The sequence below is a fragment of the Budorcas taxicolor genome, chromosome 13 (genome assembly GCF_023091745.1).
Source record: "Budorcas taxicolor isolate Tak-1 chromosome 13, Takin1.1, whole genome shotgun sequence".
In the NCBI taxonomy this organism is placed as follows: domain Eukaryota; kingdom Metazoa; phylum Chordata; class Mammalia; order Artiodactyla; family Bovidae; genus Budorcas; species Budorcas taxicolor.
In genome coordinates this window covers 20,421,492-20,440,730 of record NC_068922.1, presented here as the reverse complement: position 1 = coordinate 20,440,730, position 19,239 = coordinate 20,421,492, and the positions used below count along the sequence as shown (strand labels likewise).

Here is a 19,239-nt window from a genome sequence, read left to right as displayed (position 1 = left end):
TATATTTCACCAAAACTAGTTAAAAATTACATTTGCGAATTTTTTCCTAAAATATTCAAAGACATTTTAGAGACCGGGAATACCTAAATCATAGTAAGTTTAACAACTCTTTTGAGGTAAGTCATAATCATTCTTATTATAAAGAAAGACAACTCAAATTAGGTCCGAGATAGTTGTGAACACTTGAATAAATTGCATTTAGATATTAATATTTGAAACCCTAGAGGAACAATGTTCCTTTTACAGAGGATTTATGTGTAGAAATCCTGAGTGTGGTATCATCTCTTCCTCCTTATGTATAACCTTTTTTCTTAAAGCAATTAAGCTTTCTATAGGAGAAGGCAACGGCAACCCACTCCAGTACTCTTGCCTGGAAAATCCCATGGATGGAGGAGCCTGGTAGGCTGCAGTCCATGGGCTCGCGAAGTCGGACACGACTGAGCGACTTCCCTTTCACTTTTCACTTTCATGCATTGGAGAAGGAAATGGCAACCCACTCCAGAGTTCTTGCCTGGAGAGTCCCAGGGACGGGGGAGCCTGGTGGGCTGCCATCTATGGGGTCGCAGAGTCAGACACGACTGAAGCAACTTAGCAGCAGTAGTAGCAGTAAGCTTTCTATGATTATACAGTGGAATTGAGAAATAGATTTAAGGGATGAGATCTGATAGATAGAGTGCCTGATGAACTATGAACAGAGGTCTGTGACATTGTACAGAAGACAGGAATCAAGACCATCCCCATGGAAAAGAAATGCAAAAAAGCAAAATGGCTGTCTGGGAAGGCCTTACAAATAGCTGTGAAAAGAAGAGAAGCGAAAAGCAAAGGAGAAAAGAAAAGATATAAGCATCTGAATACAGAGTTCCAAAGAATAGCAAGGAGAGATAAGAAAGCCTTTCTCAGCGATCAATGCAAAGACACAGAGGAAAACAACAGAATGGGAAAGACTAGAGATCTCTTCAAGAAAATTAGAGATACCAAGGGAACATTTCATGCAAAGATGGAATGGATAAGGACAGAAATGGTATGGACCTAACAGAACAAGAAGTTATTAAGAAGAGGTAGCAAGAACACAGAGCCCTGGGTACAAAAAATATCTTCATGACCAAGATAATCACAATGGTGTGATTACACCTAGAGCCAGACATCCTGGAATGTGAAGTCAAGTGGGCCTTAGAAAGCATCACTATGAACAAAGCTAGTGGAGGTGATGGAATTCCAGTTGAGCTATTTCAAATCCTGAAAGATGATGCTGTGAAAGTGCTGCACTCAATATGCCAGCAAATTTGGAAAACTCAGCAGTGGGCACAGGACTGGAAAAGGTCAGTTTTCATTCCAATCTCATAGAAAGGCAATGCCAAAGAATGCTCAAACTACCGCACAATTGCACTCATCTCACATGCTAGTAAAGTAATGCTCAAAATTCTCCAAGCCAGGCTTCAGCAATACATGAACCGTGAACTCCCTGATGTTCAAGCTGGTTTTAGAAAAGGCAGAGGAACCAGAGATCAAATTGCCAACATCCTCTAGATCATGGAAAAAGCAAGAGAGTTCCAGAAAAACATCTATTTCTGCTTCATTGACTATGCCAAAGCCTTTGTGTGGATCACAATAAACTGTGGACAATTCTGAAAGAGATGGGAATACCAGACCACCTGACCTGCCTCTTGAGAAACCTATATGCAGGTCAGGAGGCAACAGTTAGAACTGGACATGGAACAACAGACTGGTTGCAAATAGGAAAAGGAGTATGTCAAGGCTGTATACTGTCACCCTGCTTATTTAACTTCTATGCAGAGTATATCATGAGAAACGCTGGACTGGAAGAAACACAAGCTGGAATCAAGATTGCTGGGAGAAATATCAATCACCTCAGATATGCAGATGACAACACCTTTATGGCAGAAAGTGAAGAGGAACTAAAAAGCCTCTTGATGAAAGTGAAAGAGGAGAGTGAAAAAGTTGGCTTAAAGCTCAACATTCAGAAAACGAAGATCATGGCATCTGGTCCCATCACTTCATGGGAAATAGATGGGGAAACAGTGGAAACAGTGTCAGACTTTATCTTTTTGGGCTGCAAAATCACTTCAGATGGTGATTGCAGCCACGAAATTAAAAGACGCTTACTCCTTGGAAGGAAAGTTATGACCAACCTAGATAGCATATTCAAAAGCAGATACATTACTTTGCTAACAAAGGTCCATCTAGTCAAGGCTATGGTTTTTCCAGTGGTCATGTATGGATGTGAAAGTTGGACTGTGAAGAAAGCTGAGTGCTGAAGAATTGATGCTTTTGAACTGTGGTGTTGGAGAAGACTCTTGAGAGTCCCTCGGACTGCAAGGAGATCCAACCAGTCCATTCTAAAGGAGATCAGTCTGGGCTGTTCTTTGGAAGGAATGATGCTAAAGCTGAAACTCCAATACTTTGGCCACCTCATGCGAAGAATTGACTCATTGGAAAAGACTCTGATGCTGGGAGGGGTTGGGGGCAGGAGGAGAACAGGACAACAGAAGATGAGATGGCTGGATGGCATCATGGACTCGATGGACATGAGTTTGAGTGAACTCCAGGAGTTGGTGATGGACAGGGAGGGCTGGCGTGCTGCAATTCATAGGGTCGCAAAGAATTGGACACGACTGAGCGACTGAACTGAACTGAAGCTTTCTATGGGAAAACTAACAAGTTTGTTCACTGCTAGACTGTCGGCCTAAAATCACTGTGCTTACTTCTCTTTTTTGCTGCAAAGAAGACAAAAGATGCCTGCTTGTACTCCAAATTCTTACTGTGCCTTTACTTCATCTCAACTCACTGCTGGAATCTTTAATGTATTAATTCATAAAATTGGGTTGAAGAGTTAGCATTTGTATGACAAAACAGATTCATCAGGATAAAATCAGCCTTGCAGGGGTGGGGGGGTGGGTGGGCGGACAAGCAAAGACATAAAGACAAAGATTTTAGAGATATGGAGTCCGTTTGCTTATTTTTTTAACTCAATTCACTATAATCATGGATCCAGTGCCACATAAAGATCTCAGTCCTCTTTCTGTGTCTATAAATCTTTTAAATTCCTGAAACACGCAACTGAAATGGAAAGAAATTTAGCACATTTCCGATTTATGAAATGTAATGTGATAAACAAAATAATTTCTAAAGGGAAAAGATTAAGGTTTCTCTCTTTTTTTTTTTAAGGACATTAATGTTTTAAAACTTCCAGACAGAATTCCTAAGACACCATTTGACATCCTAGGGGACTGAGAGCATGATTTCTCCTCCAAAAGTAAATTCTTTCACTGGATTCAAATTTCCTATTTCTCAAACTGATCAAGGAAGCAACTTTTCATTTCTGGAAACTATCATTTTCAATTTAATGATGAATTTGAAAGGACAGAAAGGTTGCAAAATGTGTGGTTAAGAATGTGTTCTGGGAACAGATTACCCACACGTAAGATGGCCTTCCACCAATTAGAAACTACACAACATTAGGAATGTGTGCCAATTATAATCACATTGTGCCCAGCTCCAAATCTACCCTCTTTGCTCTGCTTTGAGATAACGGAGCTGGACTGTGCAAACATTTCTCTTTTCATTAGCTCATACAATGGTTGGCTTTCTTAGTAAAGAGCAAAGAATGCCACAAAGCATGGCAGAACAAGAAGCTTCCCTTTTTGGTTCCAGGGTACTTTTTTCTTGTTTTTGTTCTTAAACCATGACAACCAGCCTTATAACACAATGCAGTTAAGTCACCCTTTAGTGAGTTTTGCAGGCATCTTGGTGGATAATTTCTTCCTTGACTACTAAGCTGTTAACAAAATCTAGCCCACAGCATCCCAGCAAATTCCTCCAAATGGAAGAACACTGCCAAATACACCTTCAGGCCAACATTACCTAAATACCAAAATCAGAAAAGGATGCCACAAGTAAAAAAAAAAGGGGGGGAGGGCAATATTCCTGATGAACAAAGATCTTCATCAAACACCCCAATAAAAATATTAGCAAACCAAATTCAAGAGCACCTTAAAAGGATCAAACACTAGGATCAAGAAGGATTCATTTCAGGAATGCAGTGATGCTTCAGTATTTACGCATGTAATACACCATGTAATAAAATGAAGCAAAAGTGATATATCATGTGAACAGAATGAAGGATAAAAATCATATGATCATCTCCATAGATGCAGAAAAAGCACGTGACAAAATTCAACATCCATTTATGATAAAAACTCTCAACAAAGTGGGTATTAACAGAATGTAGTTCAACATAGTAAAAGCCATATATGACAAGCCCACAATCAGCATAATCTATGATGAAACCTGAACATTGTTCCTCTAAGATCAAGTATAGGACGAAGATGCCTACACTTATCATTTTTATTTAACAGTATTGGAAGACCTAGTCACAATATCTACCAAGAAAAATAAAATAAAGAGTATCAAAATCAGAAATAAAAAATAAAACTATTTGCAGATGACATGATTATAAAAGATTCCCCAAAAATCTGTTAGAACCAATCAATGAATTACTAAAGCTGCAGGATACAGAAACAATATACAAAAATCTATTGCCTTTCTATATATCAATAATGGACTATGAGAGATAAATTAAGAAAAGACTGACACTTAAAATTGCACCCCCCCCAGAAAAAACCCACAAAGTATTTAGGAATCAATTTAACCAAGGGGATGAAAAACCTGGACACTAAAATCTATAAAATATTGATGAAAGAAATGGACGATGACACACATAAACGGAACAATTTTCTATGCTCAATGAATTGTAAGAATTAATATTGTTATAATGTCCATGCTACACCCCCTCCCCCGCCCACAAGGTAATCTACAGATTTAATGCAATCCCTAACAAAGTTTCAGGGGTATTTTTCACAAAAATAGAACAAACTATCCTAAAATTTTTATGGAATCACAAGAGACACCAAGTATCCAAAGCAATCTTGAGAAAGAACAAAGACAGAGGCATCTCACACCCTGATTTCAAATTATATTACAAAGGATCATGATTAAAACTATGTTATTGCCATACATAAAAATAAACATAGATCAATGGGACAGAATAGAGAGCCCAAAAGTAAACCCACCCATAGATAATCAATGTTCAATAAAGAAGGTAAAAATAAACAATGGGGAAAAGATAGTCTCTTCAATAAATGGTGCTGGGAATACTGGATAGTAACATAAAAATAAAACCAAAGTGGGCCACTCTCTTTACACCATACACAAAAATTACCTCACAATAGATTAGAAACTTCAACATAAGACTGGAAACACAAAAGTTCTAGAAGAAAACACAGGCAAAAAGCTCCATGACAAAAGTCTTTGTAATGCTTTTTCGATTTGACACCAGAAGCTGAGTCAACAAAAGCAAAAATAAACAAGCGGGATTACGTCCCAAAGGTTCATCCCTGTTTCTGGTTCAGAGTTCCTAAAATCCTTGGAATTTCCTAAGTGTGCTGAGTTCCATGCATGCTAAGTCACTTCAGTCCTGTCCAATCCTTTGCAACCCTATGGACTGTAGCTCACCCGGCTCCTCTGTCCATGGGATTCTCCAGGCAAGAATATTGGAGTGGGTTGCCATTCCCTTCTCCAAGGGATCTTCCCAACCCAAGGATCAAACATGCATCTCCTCAGGTTCCTGCACTGCAGCTGGATTCTTTACTGCTAAGCCACTAGGGATTCCTAAGTATGGAGAATAACAAAGTTGTGTATTCTCATGTTAATTAGGAAATTTTGGAGTGAACCTAAGGATGGAGGCTGGTTGCCAATGGAACCAACTATGTGATTAGAAGTTGGAACTTTCAGTCCTACCCCTGACCACTGAGGAGAGGAGATAGACTGGAGGTTGAATTGGTGGCCAATGATTTACTCAATCATGTTACTATCTATGTAATGAAGCCTTCGTAATAACCGAAAAGGATGGAGTCTGGAGAGTTTCTACATTGGTGAACATGTGGAGGTGTTGAGAGAGTAGCACCTGGAAAGGACACAGAAGCTCCTCATTCTTTCCGCCGACACTGTGTCTCTTCCATTGAACTGTTGCTGAGTTAGATCTTTTTATAATAAACGGGTTATCTAGTAAGTAGAATGTTTCTTTGAGTTCTGTGAGCTGCCCTAGCAAATTAATCAAATCCAAGGAGGGAGTCCAAGAAACCTGATTTACCGCCAGCCAATTAATAACAACCTGGAACTGAGATCATCATCCAATGTACAGCAGAAGAAGGGAGGCAGTCTTGTAGGATGGAGCCTTAACCTGTAGAACTTAATGGCATCTCTGGGTAGACAGTGTCAGAACTGAGTTAAAAGTATAGGACACTCAGACGGTGCCGTTAATTTATCTGAAGGAAACAAAAACACTAACTCAATAACATTTATGTGCCCCCTGTTCACTGCAGCTTTACTACAATAATGAAGAAAATGTGGTACATGGACACAATGGAATAATATTCAGCCATAAAATACAAAGGAATCTTGTCATTTGTGACAACACAGATAGACCTTGAGGGCATTAGGCTAAGTGAAATAAGTCTGACAAAGACAAATACCACATGATTTCATTTGGAATCTAGAAAACGAACAGACAACAAAAACCCCAGGTCCTAGTTCAGGGAACAGATTGGTGATGGCCAGAGGCAAGGAATTGGGGATCAAAGGGTACAAACTTATAAGTAAGTCATGAGGATGGAATAATGTATAGCATGGTAATAATAATCAATAATATTATATTGTGTATTTGAAAGTTGTTAAGTGAGTAAATTTTTAAAGTTAAGGGCAACAGAGATCCCATATGCTACAACTAAGATCCAGTACAGCCAAATAAATATTTTTTTAATAAAAGTTCTCATTACAAGAAAAAATTTTATAACTATGTATGGTGATATAACTAGACTTATTTTCATGGTTATTTTGCCTTATATTCAAATACCAGAGCACTGTGTTGTATGTCTGAAACCAATATAATGTTATACATTAATCACACCTCGATAAAAATATTTTAAAAATAATAACAAAAAAATAAACATTAAGTAGCATGCACTTTACATTCAGAGAGTAAATATGTACCTACAGATCTTAGTCAAGTGAGTCTGGACTCTTCTCACTTACCACACTTAGCTTCCTCCGCTCCATCTGGACAGTCAGATGTGAAATCATATACCCTGCTGGATGAAGTCCAGCCTGTGTCCTCATGTGGCACAAGTCCAGCTTCAAATAAAGAGATGGAGAGAATAAAACATCTTTTTCTCTTCCAACAAATAGATGGAATGTATAATTGTTTCATGAACACTAGTTTTTAAATGGGCTAAAGATGGCAAGCATAGGGTCTCAATAAATCTCTGGCCATAAATATAACATAATTCACCATAAGTAGGACTTGACAAGTCCCCTTCTATTCCCATCCCTAAACTCCTGCTTGGTAGAATAACACTTAAGTCCATGAAGGAGATCTTATAATTGCCTGCTGGATAAATTTGTACAAATGGTAAGAAAGTTTTTTCCTTTGTGTAAAATCATTGGTCTTTCAGGAATCATTCACGTAAGTTTGGCCTAATGAGAATTATGCTCTAACCAACTGAGCTGGTGTGCCAATTGAAGCGCACATAAATGAGTTTTGAGTTAATTTATGAAGAGAATTCTCTGTAAGTGAGATCAAGTATTCTCAGAGACGTCTACTAAGGTTAATTTTACTGATAATTTAAAACTTTTAACTACTTCTGCTTCCAAATACACCACCCTCAATGTCAACTCTAATACTTTCCTACTATTCCAATTCTGGTGATGCAGCATTTAATTAGGAGAAGGAAAATGTTTAATTAATTAACAGAAATAAGGTAATTCCAGTTAACCCTCCAAAACTCACTAATCATTAAATCTGCTGCTTTGCATTCTGTAAGGTCTATCAACCCCCGCTCCCCACCCCCCTGCCCCCCCACCTCACAAGCACACTATACACAGCTTAGAATGGTTTATTGTAAATTCAGGACACATATTCTGAATAATGTAAAAGCATGTTAACACAATACAGTTAGGACATAGAATATACAGCCTCACCAATGAAAGATGCCTTTAATAAAGGATCTTTAATGAAAAGTTCTTTAACTGAGATCTCAATTTAAAATTGTTTCTCCTATATCATCCTTGATTAATGCATTTAGTTCCTGTTAAGAATGCAACTTCTCTCACTAAATATGTCAAATAAGAAAACATAATTTCAGAATGTATGACATGCCTGATGTCCACATGCAATTATTTTTCATGTAAAGAGATTAATTAAATGAAGTATGACAATTTTCAGAAACATTTTTAATTTTTATTTTTGTTTCTTAAGTGAGACCTGAGGAAAGGGGTGGTGAGAGAGAAACATCAACCAGTGTTAAGATAACAAAGTAACTGCAGGCACAATATATACCCGTTTCAACACAAAGACCCCATGGACTATAGACCCCCAGGATCCTCTGTCCATGGGATTTCCCAGACAGGAATACTGGAGTGGATTGCCATTTCCTTCTCTAGGGGATCTTCCCCACCCAGGGATCAAACCTGAGTCTTCTGCATTGGCAGGTGAGTTCTTCACCACTGAGGCACCAGGGAAGCCCGTATATTATGGAGAGGTTTTCAAAAATGTCTATTCTATTATTTGGGATCCATTTTTATGACAGTATATCTTTCTCTCAATTGAAATTCTCTACAAAATATGTAGTCAAAGAATTAGTCAAACTCCATCTGTTTCTTGAAAAGGTTGTTTTGAATTTAAACACATAATTTTAGGGTCAAGTTTGAAATTCTTCTTTGGCCTTACGTCACTTTTCCAAACAATACTTTTTTTGAACTCCCAAGTGATTCTGAAACATGAAGTTAATTACATATTCACTTGAAGTATCAAACAATATTAAAATACAATTGATTTTTAGAGAGGTATTTTAAAGCATGCAAAATATTTAAAATTCTTTCATAACTATTATAATTAAATAATCTGTATGTGACAATTTTAGCCACAAGTGTACAGTGTTAATTTGGATAGCCTCGGGTCTAGACTGTGATAGATCATATTTTTACTTTAAAAAAAAAAAAAAGAAAGAAATGTTTTAGTTTTCAAGGACATGTGACATAATCCACATCCTGGTATTAATGAACTATATTAATGAAGGATTCTAATATATTTTATATTTTTAAGGACTTTTCTGATGGTCTAGTGGTTAAGACTTTGCCTTCCTATGCAGGGGGTGAGGGTTTCATCCCTGGTTAGGAAGCTAAGATCACACATGCCTTGCGGCCAAGAACCAAAACGGAAAAATATTGTAACAAATTCAAAAAAGATTTTTTAAATGGTCCATATCAAAAACTTAAAATGTATACATATATTTTGATTTTTTGATATCAAAGAAAACCATTTCAATGTTCAAAATTGCAAAAACCATAAGAAAAAAAAGAAAAAAACTTACCTTTGCTTTGCACACTAGTACCTGAAAGTGTCTTATATGAAATTTCACATTCCTGGGATACATCGATGTCATCTAAAGCAACAGTAGCATTTGATGATAAAACTGTAGCTTCCAAAATTAACTAAAATTACAGAGAGATAAATTATTAGAAATATACTATAAACATTAAAAAAAAATTTCTAGGCCCAAGATGGAGCCATTCCTGCCCTGGGTGCCATTACAGCAAATCAAAACTTAAGTAACTTTCATACCTTTAAATGCTCCTCTTGACCAGAAACAGTAAATTCAGTCAGCCAGTATCCAAACTTCTAGCCAACTCTGGGCTCTATTCCTTATTCCTTCTCAACCCAAACAAGGTTGACTATGAGGCCTCAACCAACTGAATATTTTCTGTTTTATCTCTTCCTCATTTTTTATTCTTTACCCTATAAAGCTTCTTGCCTTCCACCCCATTTTGCATTTCTTCAAATTAGAGACTGTTTCTTGAAGTGTTGAATAAACCTTGTTTGTACCCCCTAAACTATCTTCCTTAATCATTTTTTAACAAAAGTAAATGTATTACAATCATATTTCTTTGTGTAGAGAAGCTTATTTGCATATGTCCCAATCTTCCAATCTAATTTTAGAAAATTGTTTTGATCAGAAAATTCAAATTAGAAATTTATAAAGTCATAACTGCTTTGACAGCAACTTATGCAACCTTAATATCCTAGGTAACCTTGTTTCAATTAGAAGTTGCAACATTCATCACAACTGAAGGGCCACCTTCCCACTGGAGCCATTAAGAGTTATAAGCATTTAAAATGAGCTCTTTGGGGTAATCAACTGTGTGGTTTACAACTCAATTTAATTGAGATATGAGTTCATTTGTAATGTGTCTGCTGAAGGCAATGATTCATTTACATATTAGAATATTTAAACACTTATATAGACTATATATATATATATATGGAAACCTACTTAGGCAAAAAACCACTTACAATGTTTAATAACATTCATATGCTAAAGAACTTGGAGGCATCTACTTAAGTTTAATTTATTCTAACTTTCTAAACAATGACTAATATAATTTGTTTTCTTTCTTGTTAATCACTCACATTATGTTGTTATTTTAAAAAAGAAGAAGAAAGAAAAAAAAAATATGTGCAGAGTCTTAACACATAGCAGGACCACTAGTCCAGGCTAGCAAGTGGCTAGTAAGTGCATCTCCATGTTATCAGGGAAGATCTCTGAGCTCAAAGACCTTAAAATTAACTCGGTAAGACACATGGACACCTAAACTATACCATAAGTACTATATAAGAAATATGCATAAGATACTAAGAAAATCAAAGAAAAGCACTTTATTACTTCTGCCAAGAATGTGAGAGAGAATTCAGAAAAAAGTTTCAGCAGAGAGGTAATACTAAACTTCAGTTTTAGGTCATCTATACCTTTGCCTGCTTTCCTCTATATAATTAAATGCAAGACTATGTGATGAACAGTTACAATTTGATCTGGATTAATTAAAATCCTCCAATTTTAAGTGGAGAAAAATGTTATAATTCCTCTAAAAATATATATCTCATATCTGTAAATAATTTCACCTGATTGTGCCAAAATCTTCACTGTTTCTATTTTGCATTACTTGCTTTAAACCAAGCTGATCTTTCATCACTGAAGGCAGTTCCCCCTGAGAACTACAGTATCAGTTAATAATCACTGTGTGAGCCAAAGGTTGCTTAGAAGAGATGCTTCAACCATGCAAAAAGGCAGAGAGAAAAACCTAATTTTAAAAAGATTCTGAAGGTAACTTGAGAACTAAAATTTCTAATTATATGTAAATATCTTTCATTCTAAAACTATTTTTTAGGATCTTGCTGAGTTTTGTTATATTCAATTATATTATATTACCCCCTGAGTGAGCAGAATCAATTCTTGTTTTTGCTTTCAGGAAGCACAGCAATGGTAAACATTGTTTACAGTCAAGTGATCACTTTTTACATCTGCAAAACTGAGAGGTTTTCCAGAGAAATATTCAACTAGAATATTTAAATTTTGGTTCTTTGATATCTTGTTTTAAACAAAGGATAATGAGAATGAATAAATATGAATCTAAGGGGAAACAGAGACTATGGGAATATAGCAAGAAAAAATAAAGAAAAACTGGACTACAGTAATTTTTAAATAATGACGGTGGTGTTAAAAATAAGATCAACAGCAAACTTTTACTAAAGAGCTTGGATGCTTTTTTTTTTTTTACATGCCAGGCCTGGAGTAAGCTAAATAAGTTAAAATGCATTCACTTATTTTAACCCTGTGAAGACAGTGCTATTTTCGTCCACATTTTAAAGCAAAGGAAACAGAGCTGAGAGAGCTGAAGTTATTGGTTGAAGGTCACATTTTGAGTAAGAAAAATGTGTAACCTGAGCCATGGATGATTATGCTGAACATCATCACTACCATGAAATAAGAGATAACTGGTCTTCAGAGATGCTGGAGGACAGAATTACCTGGCAAAAGAAGATTTAATGAAGCCCTGGACTAAGAAGGCCAGGACATAGCAACATTACAGAGACCAGACCAGCTTTTACTTTGCATTATAAATCTTACCCTTCACCGAATCCTCAAATAACGTCAGGAAATTGTTATTGATTTATACCACCAACAGTGATCAAGAGTGAAAATTATTGTAGAAAATTCCACAAAATGGTCATCTTAAAATAAAATCTAAATATGACATAATTATGTTTTATTAGCAAACTCAAAGACAACAGATCAACCTGAAATCAATAAACAGTATTCAGAAAAAGTACCACTTCTAGATATGAAATTAAGAAGAGTTAGGAAACAAATTGCAAATTAAGTGAATATATTTGTGTTAAAAGCTGAATATTTAAAATGAGTAGGAACAGTTAAAACAGATCAGAAAAAAAAAATACTATCAATGTGCACTATGTGACTTATGTTCTTCCAATAAAAACTTCACAGGCAATGGAGAGAATATTAAAATGCTAATTTGCTGTTCTTGCAAAATAAACAGTAAGCCAAATCCTTTTCTACTAGAAGACTGAAAGCCCTACCTAACCCAGGCACTGATTTCCTAAAGAAATCAGAGCAATTTATATTCTGTTGTGATGTGTACAAGAGACAGAAAAGGACCACACTGAATCTGAATGTCATGGCTGCAAGAGAATGGAGAGGTCACACAGTCCCATGCCTTTCTCCTTTCCAATGTTTGGATTAGATAACTCTGTACAAATATATGCTTAGCCGCATTAAACTGATGGTCAGGCAATGAAGAAGGTCACCCTTAAATACTTCAGTCCACTAAATTTAAAGTGCCAAAGGAGCCTGTTTCCAAGAAGATAAACTTTAAATATTTGAATATGTAAGAGCTGGATTGACTCTTTGTAGGTATAACATCTTTTCTGTTTGCTGTTGACCAAAGAATGAAGCAGACTACATCTAGCTAAACTCCTCACGCATACTTCTGTAACTTTGAAAACACACTTAGAAAAATCAGGTTAAAAACAACATAATTTTAGCATTTTTGTTTCTTGTAGAGGATAAGGAATGGAGTAGAAAAGGGTACCAAGAAGATAAAAGCTGTGTTTTTAGAAACAAACATATCAACATTACAAGCAAACAAAAATGTTCATATTAATTCATTCTGAAGTTTAAGTACATGGGTGTTTGCCTTTCTGTGTACTTTCTACTTGTTTGAAAGGTTTAATAATGTATCTAAACAATGTCAATGTATTCAATAAAAACACATGTTATATATGTGTGTGACTGTATATTTATCTCTCTTATAAAATGTGTATAAAATCTGCACTGATTCACACCAGGATGTTAACACAGACCCCAATTCCTTACCCACAGTCTTTGAGTCCAACTAGGATTTGAAATCTGAATAGTTCAGAGTTGTGGATATTCATCTTAAATCTATCATGATGCCCTCAGAGAGACCGAGGGCAGCTCTCTATCATCAAACCCATCACTAAATGAACTGCTTAACACTGGTTCAGGTCAGGTTAAATTTTGCCTCTAAATTTGTTTTTCAAAAGCTTATTGCTTTCCAAATTTTGACTTTCTAAATTGCTGCTTAGAGACTGTGGACTATAATAGCCTTCTGAAAAGTGAAATCTGAGAAAACAGTTCTTATTTTTCTTTTCACTGACTATAGTTCCTAAAACAAGCCTTTACTACGGCCAAGTAACAGGATTACATAAGACGGAACAGAGGCACAGGCTAAACCCCTTACCTTCTCAGGGGCAAATTAAACACAGCTGAGGCTTAAAGCAAAAACCCAGGCCCATTCACTCCCCTCCAAAGCCAGAACAATTAAGAAGAGCCTGGGACTTCCCTAGTGGTCCAGTGGTTAAGACTCCGTGCTTCCAGGGCAGGGGGGCTTAGGTTTGATCCCCGGTTGGGAAACTAAGATCTCATATGCCGCACAGTGCGACCAAAAATATACTAAAAAAAAAGAGGTTGATTGGTGCTGACTGGGAGTCCTCGCGTTAGGAAAGAGAAAAACTACCACAGGATGCTGATTCACCACAGAGGGGAGCGAAGGAAAACAGAGAGCACCAGAGTGCAGCTGTTTGCCAAATTACAAAATCTCGCCAAACCCTGATCAGTCCACAAACTAGTTAATATGTCCCCAGATAATAAAGAGCAACCTCAATTTTCACTGCAAAACAAAGACAAAAGAAGAAATATTAAATTAAAAAAAACACCTATACTATGCTAAAACTCTTTAATAATAAGTGACAGGTTATTGAAGCCCAGAAAGAACAGTATGAGTTTTCAAAGAGTCAGTTTCAACAAAGGAAATTCTGGTTTTTGTATTTTGTTTTTTATTAAGATTTTAGAGCAACTTTAGGGACAGTTTTAGAGCACAATTTAGAGGAAGGTACAGAGGGTTCCCACACACCTCCTGCCCCCAAGCATCCATGGCCTCCTCCATCATCATCACCCCTCATCAGAGGGGGGCATTTGTTACAACTGAGGAGATAACAGTGATATATCATAGTCACTCAGGATAAGATGGTTTCCCCAAAGGTTGAGTCTTGGATTCTCTAGCAGTTGGTTGTTCTCTGGGTGGGGCTGTTTATTCTGAGGTGAAGTATTATTTTAAACTTAATTTATTTCTTGGCTGCACTGCCTCTTCATTGCTGCATACAGGCTTTGGCTACTTACGAAGAGCGGGGGCTAATCTCTACTTGCTGTGTGCAGGCTTCTCTTTGCATTGGCTTCTCTTGTTGTGGAGCACAGGTTTTAGGTGCCCTGTGGCCAGTGAGATGTTAGTTCCTGGACCAGGAATCAAACCCATGTCCCCTGCATTGGCAGGCAGATTCTTAACCACTGGACCACAAGGGAAGTTCTTATTTTAAATATATCCCTGAAGGTTCTAAAGGCATCTTCTCCAAAATAGTTTGTTCTCCCTGTTTGACTTCTGTATTTGCCTCAGTTAGGAAGTGAGTAGCAGATGAGGTGTGCAATTTTTCAGAGGCTTCGAACACCCCAACAATCTTACCTCCATGCACCCAGTTATAGAGAAAAATCCAGAAGCATGGAAGGATAAAGCAATTTCCCTCTGACTACATACCAGTGTTTGAACCTCAGGCTAAAGAGCCCATGTTCATAGCTACCGTTTTAGCTACATTTTCTTTAATACTCAGCTTCCCCAATATTGCTTTTATTATCACTGTGGTTTTCACAGATTGGGACATCTGAAGCTCAAAAGTATAATATATACAGTCACTTAGCAACCCTTGGGTTAAGCAGAGATGAGAACTCAGACCACCTGATTGATGGCAGTGTGTGTTCCTCTGGTTCCACCATCCAATCTAGTTACTAAACTAGCTCTTTCCAAACATCATCCAGAAGAGAGTCATGTCCAGAAGGGTGGAAGCTGGGGCACTCATTTGATAAGCTACAGTTTCCTTCTTTCATTATTTAACCAAGAAAATGACATAAAAGTGTGATAAAAATTCTCAGTATTAATGGACAGCAAATAGGAGTGCAGCTCAGATTTTTTTCACTACCTTATATACTCTGCCATCCTTATTTAAGAAAAATATTTTCCCATTACATTTCTCTTCTCTCTGCCATCCTGTTCAATCCTTACCTCCACTTTTGCTCTGCTTCCACAAGTTAAGTCGTGAGTACTCAGTCAAGATAACTTCTCTACTTATCCCTGACTGTGAATATGCTTGCTTTATTAATATCAGATAAACTTATGGGACATACGTGGTCTACTGTTGTCTGGGAAGATCAGCATTAAATAAGCATCTTCTTCTGAGTTGCGTTCATCTCTTACGTGCTTACCTGAAAAGGGAGAGTAGATTCTCCAGCCTTTGCAATGAGATTGATTTTTGCTTGTCGCCATTGAGATTCAGAGATGCCGATTAGATCACTGTGCTTCTGCAAATCACCATTCAGAGATGTTCTTGTAAAAAGTGAGAGACGTGAATGCTGAGACAAATGATACCAAAACTGCACCTGGTGAAAAGTGTGTTTGAGTGATATAAATATTCCATTTACTTATGCCCAGTAGATCTTCTATAATTAAAAATACCCAAAATTATTTGGTGTTCAATATCATCTTCTTCATTCTCCTCCAAATATGTAGACCCAGAAAATGCTAAGTACATCTTCTGCCAGCTTTTGTGGTCCCTCCTTAAGAAGAGGCTCAAGGCAGTTACATTAACTGGTATTTTAAACATATGCTATAGCGCTGTCTAAAGACATGGGATGCCAGCATCCTGCTCAGACAAGTATGAGGACAAATATTTGTCTACATCATTAGGGAACAATTTTAGGACCCTTTTCTCTTGCTTTCTTGCTTATGAATATAGGAAGACACATGTTCTATATCTGACTCAAATTACAAAATCACATACTACTATTCTCTTTGATGTCTTCAAAATTTTCTCAAGTAAAAAAAGACTGCAAGGAATACTTTTTCATTAATTCCTCTTTGTTGTGACATTAGCAAAAACCTTGGGAGATCACATAGTACTGTTTATCAATAATTTAATCTAACTAGAAAATGTTTTTTTTGCAGTTAGGGAGCCTAGATTTGATCATTTCGTTTCCTACTCACCATCAATGGTGACACAATCTAAAGGACTGACAGGTTAACGAGGTAGTGGAGAAAACAGAGGATTATTTTAGGTGCTGACAGCTGCAGCTATAACATAGAATTCAGCACTATCATTACTCAACCAATATTTACTGACCATTTACTAAGGACTGGACACAAGGCAAGTTGAAAATTAATTGCCTCAGTGGTTGGATGATATAATACAAAATATATCATGAAAAAAACCCCACAAAACCAAGTTCAGACACAACAGCAATTTTTTCTTCCTCTCATTATGCCATAGAGTTCTAATGCTTCATGTTTCAAAGACAGAGCATTGTTCAGAGATGAGGCTCCTGAGAAATGAAATCATTCTCTTTTGACTCAAAGTGACTCCTTTTCAGTTTCACTACATTTTAAATTCCTGCTTTTTTTTTTTTCTCCCCTTAATCATTGGACTTTTACCTTGCTGCATGGACAGATGTTATTACATGCATTATTTATTTATTTATTACCCCATTTATGTCATTGTGGGTACCAATTTCAGTAGAGATGAAAGTTGAAAAAAATGTGTAATGTCTTCTAAAAAACTGTTTGAAACATCAAGCATTCTCTGTTTCAATGTGGTACACATTTTTTTCAGTGTCTACCGAATTGCCATCACTTGGTCAAAGCACCCTTTCTGATCATCCATTTCATATCAGCTTCTACCACCAAGTTCACCTACACTCAGTTCTTGAGGCAAGCCAAGAAATAGAGTCAAATGGAAGTGTTTAATTAAATTCTATGAAAAGAGAGGCTGTATGGTCCCCTACCACAATTAAATTTTAGATCCCTGCTATAGTTTCGGCATGTTCCAACTTTGTAAATATTCAAAAGAGAGCTTTAAACCTAGTTGAAGAGTTGTGTATGCCGCATCAGAATTTCAAGCTGTCAAATTGTCTCTCAGTACATTACCCGTGCGAAGTTAATAGTGCATTAGGAGTAAATGCCAATGGGATCCATATTCAATTGGATAAGAGCTTAGAACTTCACATTTAATTTACTTTTTTAAAAGTGAATTGGCATGATAGAGATTTGAGGAGAATTCTTTAGTTTGGTATAGACCAAGAAACCTCCCAGAGTCTCCAAATTTAATAATGGTCAGGGTAAAAATACTGTACCAGAGTTAATACAGCTATGACTTCAGACAGGCACGTAGTCAACATGTGGTTCCCACCGTAATACACATTAGTAGTGTAACATTATGTCATGAATTCAAAATCACAATGCACGTTGTTAATTCCTCATAGAACCAACTAGGGCAATTTGCATTTAGTAGGTAGTCAGTTAATAGGTACTAAAGAAAAGAAGGAAGTTTGAGTAGGACTATCAGCATTAGTGTTAAAGTAAAGGTTTATAGGACTTTCTTGGTGGTACAGTGGATAAGAATCCCCCTGCCAATGCAGAGGACACAGGTTCGACTCCTAGTCCAGGAAAATTCCACACGCCATGGAGCAACTAAGTCCATACACCACGATGACTAAAGCCCGTGTGCCTGGAGTCTGTACTCCACAAGAGAAGCCGCCGCAACAAGAAGCCTGCACACCACCACCCAGAGTAGCCTCTACACGCCACAACTAGAGAAAGCTCCCACAAAGCAAGCAAGACCCAGCACAGCCAAAAATAAATAAATGTCTAAAAACCTTCCGAGAGAGTGATAGAGAGAGAACCCCCCCTGCCATGTATCGTAAAATGTGCAAGGAATCAGGTGTCCTTAGGGACCTCAAAGTTTTATGGGAGAGAACGAAAAGGAACAATTAAGCATATAATGACAAGCATATGAAAACAGTGTGGCTATTTACATGTCAATGAACTCAACAAAATGAAAAATTCACTCTCTCCGTTATCATCACATTTTAAATGCTCAGTAGCTATTTGTAGCTAGTGACTTCCACAGTGGATGCAGAAGACAATTTTCATCACAGAAAATTCTATTAAAAAGAACTATCAAGCATGTATATTAAAATAATGTTGTTGTTCTTATTGTTCAGTCACTAAGTCATGTCTGAATCTTTGTAGCCCCATTGACTGCAGCCCATCGGGCTCCTCTCTCCATGGGATTTCCAAGGCAAAAATACTGGAGTGGGTTGCCATTTCCTTCCCCAAGGGATCTTCCTAACCCAATGTTTAAACCAACATCTCTTGCACTAGCAGGTGGATTCTTTACCACTGAGTTACCAGGGAAAGTGAAAGTGAAAGTGAAAATCGCTCAGTCATGTCCGACTCTTTGCGACCCCATGGACTGTAGACCACCAGACTCCTCCATCCATGGGACTCTCCAGGCAAGAATACTGGAGTGGGTTGCCATTTCCTTCTCCAGGAGATCTTCTGACCCAGGGATCGAACTCTGGTGTCCTGCATTGCAGGCAAACTCTTTAACCTCTGTGCCAACAGCAAGCCCATATTAAAATGATAACAACCATTTAAAATGTATTTATTAATTATCATTTAAAGGAAACTACTATCTTGATTTATGTCTGATTCACTAAAAAGCAGGGATATAGGGACTTCCCTGGTGGTTCAGGGGTTAAGACTCTAAGACTCTGTGCTCCCAATGCAAGGGGCAAGAGTTCAATCTCTGGTCAGGGAACTAAGACCTGCTGCGCCCCACTGCCAAGAAAGAAAAAAAAGCAGTTATATAAAATGTTAATATTAAAGGCTTGCTTTTATTTCTTCTGG

General features: G+C 37.1%; 1 protein-coding gene across 1 annotated transcript in view; it reads right to left on the bottom strand.

Moving 5' to 3' along the window:
• The window catches only part of MALRD1 (MAM and LDL receptor class A domain containing 1), a 603,405-nt gene that overhangs the window by 505,700 nt on the left and 78,466 nt on the right, over positions 1-19,239 (bottom strand). Inside the window, exons 13-15 of the mRNA XM_052651192.1 lie at positions 15,762-15,935; positions 9,447-9,567; positions 7,111-7,209 (exon numbers count right to left, since the gene is read on the bottom strand). Of these exons, the coding sequence (XP_052507152.1) occupies positions 7,111-7,209; positions 9,447-9,567; positions 15,762-15,935 (394 nt within the window). The remainder of the gene's footprint in view (positions 1-7,110; positions 7,210-9,446; positions 9,568-15,761; positions 15,936-19,239) is intronic.